We start from the raw sequence: 3,343 nt of genomic DNA on the forward strand, positions 1-3,343 counted from the left end.
TTTGAGAAAAAGTGACCCAAGATTTTTTATATTTCTCGATTTCTGCAATAAAAATTTGTTTGAAAATTTTTTGAAAATTTTTTTGAAAATTTTTTGTCAAAAATCGAGAAATATAAAAAATGATTTTTGGTGAGGTCAAGTGACCCAAGATGATTTTTTATATTTTTCGATTTCTGCAATAAAAATTTTTTTGAAAAATTTTTTGCAACATTTTTTTGTAAAAAATCGAAAAATATAAAATATGAAAAATGACCATGGCCGACTCGACCCAAGATGACTTTTTATATTTTTCGATTTCTGCAATAAAAATTTTTTTTTGAAAATTTTTTTGAAAATTATTTATGTCAAAAATTGAGAAATATAAAAACAAAAAAAAATTTATATAGTCAAGATTTGGTTAGTCAAGATTTGGTTAGTCAAGATTTGGTTAGTCAAGATTTGGTTAGTCAAGATTTGGTTAGTCAGCTCCTCCTCCGGCCCCCCTGCAATTGTGAAGCCCAAGTGGGTTAACGGTCTATACCGACATTAAACATCCTTCCCCGCAGTGCTGCGCCCCTTGTGAGCGTACAACGCTGTTTCTGCGTGGGGAGGGATATGAAGCGGATTAACGGATTTCAGCGGTTTCTCTAAATAACATTAACAAACAAATATGGATAATACAACAGAGAAAGATAAAACCCCTCCAGGAAATCGGAGCCCTGGGGAACGGCGCGCGGGGGAGTCTTGTCCCTCTCCCCCCGTGTCGACAACAAGCGCTGGGAGTGGGGCAGGGGCTATGGCGAGGCCTCTGCTCAAACCAGCAATCGTCAGTGTGGAAAGAGTCCAGATAGATAGAAGTAAGTTTGGACCACAGCCAGGAGTCGGGAGTGAGGTGGCCTCCCCACCTTCATCGGCTGACCAATACGAGGAAGCGTTGTCTGAAACCCCTGTGACAAGGTCCAGGGGAACGAAGACGGATAAGGAAAAACAAAACATGGATATAGAATTTGTGTCTACCTTCCAGATTGAGGAATCATCCAGGCCCTCGACGTCTAGGGAGAGTGATTTGGAGATCGTCTCGGTAGAGGCAGGACCAAGATCCAGGAGTGGATCCACCTCATCGGTCTCCTCGGGAAGAATAAGACCACCCCCCATAAAGAAGGGGCAAAAGAGAAAGAAGGCACTGGAGTCGCCAGAGGCAAATATAGAAGAGGACGAAGAGAGAACACATTTCTCGGATACTCAGAGGAGGGAAGTTGATAGAAGACTGGAGGATATCGAGCTTCTTTCATCCGCAGATATGGCTGTAAGAGCCATCGAATGGCTAACGGAGACAGAAAGGTTGAGAAACAAGTCCAAGAATATAAAGAGGTCTTTTACAAGAAAGATGAAAATAAATGTAGGCGCCACAACAGAAATCGTTAAGGTACTTGCAATGAGAGCGTCCCAAGAGGGAGATGTTAGCTTTCTCAGGACAAGAATCATCGACATGCAAAAAGAATTGAACGACATGAGAGAGGAGAACCAAAATCTCAAGCTCCAAATGGAAGAGCTCCGACGCGGAGCGAACATGAGGAAGAGCCCAACCAGAAGCGACGAACCGAGAACCGAGGATCTTCAGGGACGTGTAGCCCTGTCACCTGACCCTCCACTTGGGATGGAGGTGGATATAAGCCCGGATACGGTTACAAGACGTTACCCCGAGAGGGGTGCCCGTGGCGAACCGAAAAGAGGAACCCCGCATCTCTCCTCAAGGAAGCCTTCGGACCAGATGGGGGAGGACTTTTTTGAGAAGCTCAATACTACGATTAGCAATGCTGTGGTTAACTCATTCAGATCTTTAATGACTAATGGAGTTCTGGGAGAGGAGTTGCGCGCCAGAGAACAAAATGTTGCTGAACAGATTAGAGCTCGTGAGGAGAGGGGCTGCGGTTCATCCTCTATGGCGGCTGAGCCCCACACCATAGAAACGGTGGACGATGGACTTAGACAGAAGTGGACAGAGACTACCGGGAATCAAAGAAGAGGCAGCCGCCGAACACGTGGAAAGAGAGCTACTGCTCAGATAATGGATGAGAGGATGCTAACAGATGAACTTGGCAACCGAGCGGAATATCCCCCGCTCCCTGCTGCGAGAAACGGAGGCGCCCAGCTGGCCCCTGAGATCGTACAAACACCACAAAGGGAGAGAGAAGTGAGCGGCGAAATGGATCAAACGAGGGGAGCCAGAAAGATCGCAAGGTTACCGCGAGTACGAGCTCTGCGTTCTTCGGCGATCACGATTTCCAGCCCGGAGGGGGGTCCGACGTATTCAGAAATAATAAGGAAAGCCCGTAACGAGATTACTTTGGAAGAAATAGGGATCAAAGAAACTAGAATGAGGAGTACGGTCGCGGGAGGTGTGTTAATTGAGATCCCAGGTGAAAACACCTCACCAGCCGCGGACACCCTGGCTAGGAAACTGAGGGATGCATTCCAGGAGACGAACATCCTGATTAAAAGACCCATGTTAAGAGGCGAGATTAGACTAACGGGCCTTGATGCATCAGTGACGACGGACGAATTGATAGAGACACTGGCTAAAGCTGGTGAGTGCGATTCCACGAATGTTCGATTGGGTTCCTTTAGAATAGCCAGGAACGGACAGAGGACGGTATGGCTGCAATGCCCCTTGTACTCGGCGCACAGGCTGGCCGAGTCTGGCAGACTCCGGGTAGGATGGTCCACCGCGCTGGTGACGTTACTCAGGAGGCGACCGTTGCAGTGCTTCAAGTGCTTCGCAACGGGCCATGTAAGAGACAGGTGTCCGAGCGGGGTGGACAGGTCGGACAAATGCTTCAACTGTGGTGAACCAGGACACACGGCAAGGGACTGTGGTAGACCCCCGTGCTGTCCCATATGTAAGGAAAAAGGATTGAGACACGACCACAGAGCGGGATCGGAGGTATGTCCACCATGCCCTCCAAGAAGAGATCAGCGGGGAAGCCCGCGAAGAACGGAGGCTCGGGCCAATCGGAGTGGGGCCGAAACGACGAGAACAGAATAGATGGTAAAGAGGATCGTGCAAGTGAACCTAAATAGGTCGAGTGGGGCACAAGACTTGCTGGCCCAAACTATGATAGACCGAGAGTGTGGTTTGGCCTGTATATCAGAGCCTTATCGAGTTCCTAAAAATAATCCGAGATGGGTAGGCTCTACCGAGCAGACTCCAATGGCAGCGATCACATGGACCAACAATGTGCAACCAGACGCGGTCACGACCCTGAAAAGGGGAAACGGCTTTGTGGTGGTCTCCTGGGGGAGACTTATCATTGCGTCGTGTTATTTCTCCCCCAATAAAAGTGTGAACCATTTCAGGGCATAT

The 3,343-nt window shown here is 48.0% G+C and overlaps 1 protein-coding gene across 1 annotated transcript; it reads left to right on the forward strand.

Annotated features, from left to right (window-relative positions):
* The first annotated feature begins 775 nt into the window (after positions 1–775).
* On the forward strand, positions 776–3,025 carry LOC105458086. The gene has a single exon (XM_011703152.1). It carries the CDS (start codon positions 776–778, stop codon positions 3,023–3,025), a length of 2,250 nt encoding a protein of 749 aa, XP_011701454.1.
* The last annotated feature ends 318 nt before the right edge of the window (positions 3,026–3,343 follow it).

This window comes from Wasmannia auropunctata, unplaced genomic scaffold, assembly GCF_000956235.1.
Source record: "Wasmannia auropunctata unplaced genomic scaffold, wasmannia.A_1.0 LD334699.1, whole genome shotgun sequence".
Lineage (NCBI taxonomy): Eukaryota > Metazoa > Arthropoda > Insecta > Hymenoptera > Formicidae > Wasmannia > Wasmannia auropunctata.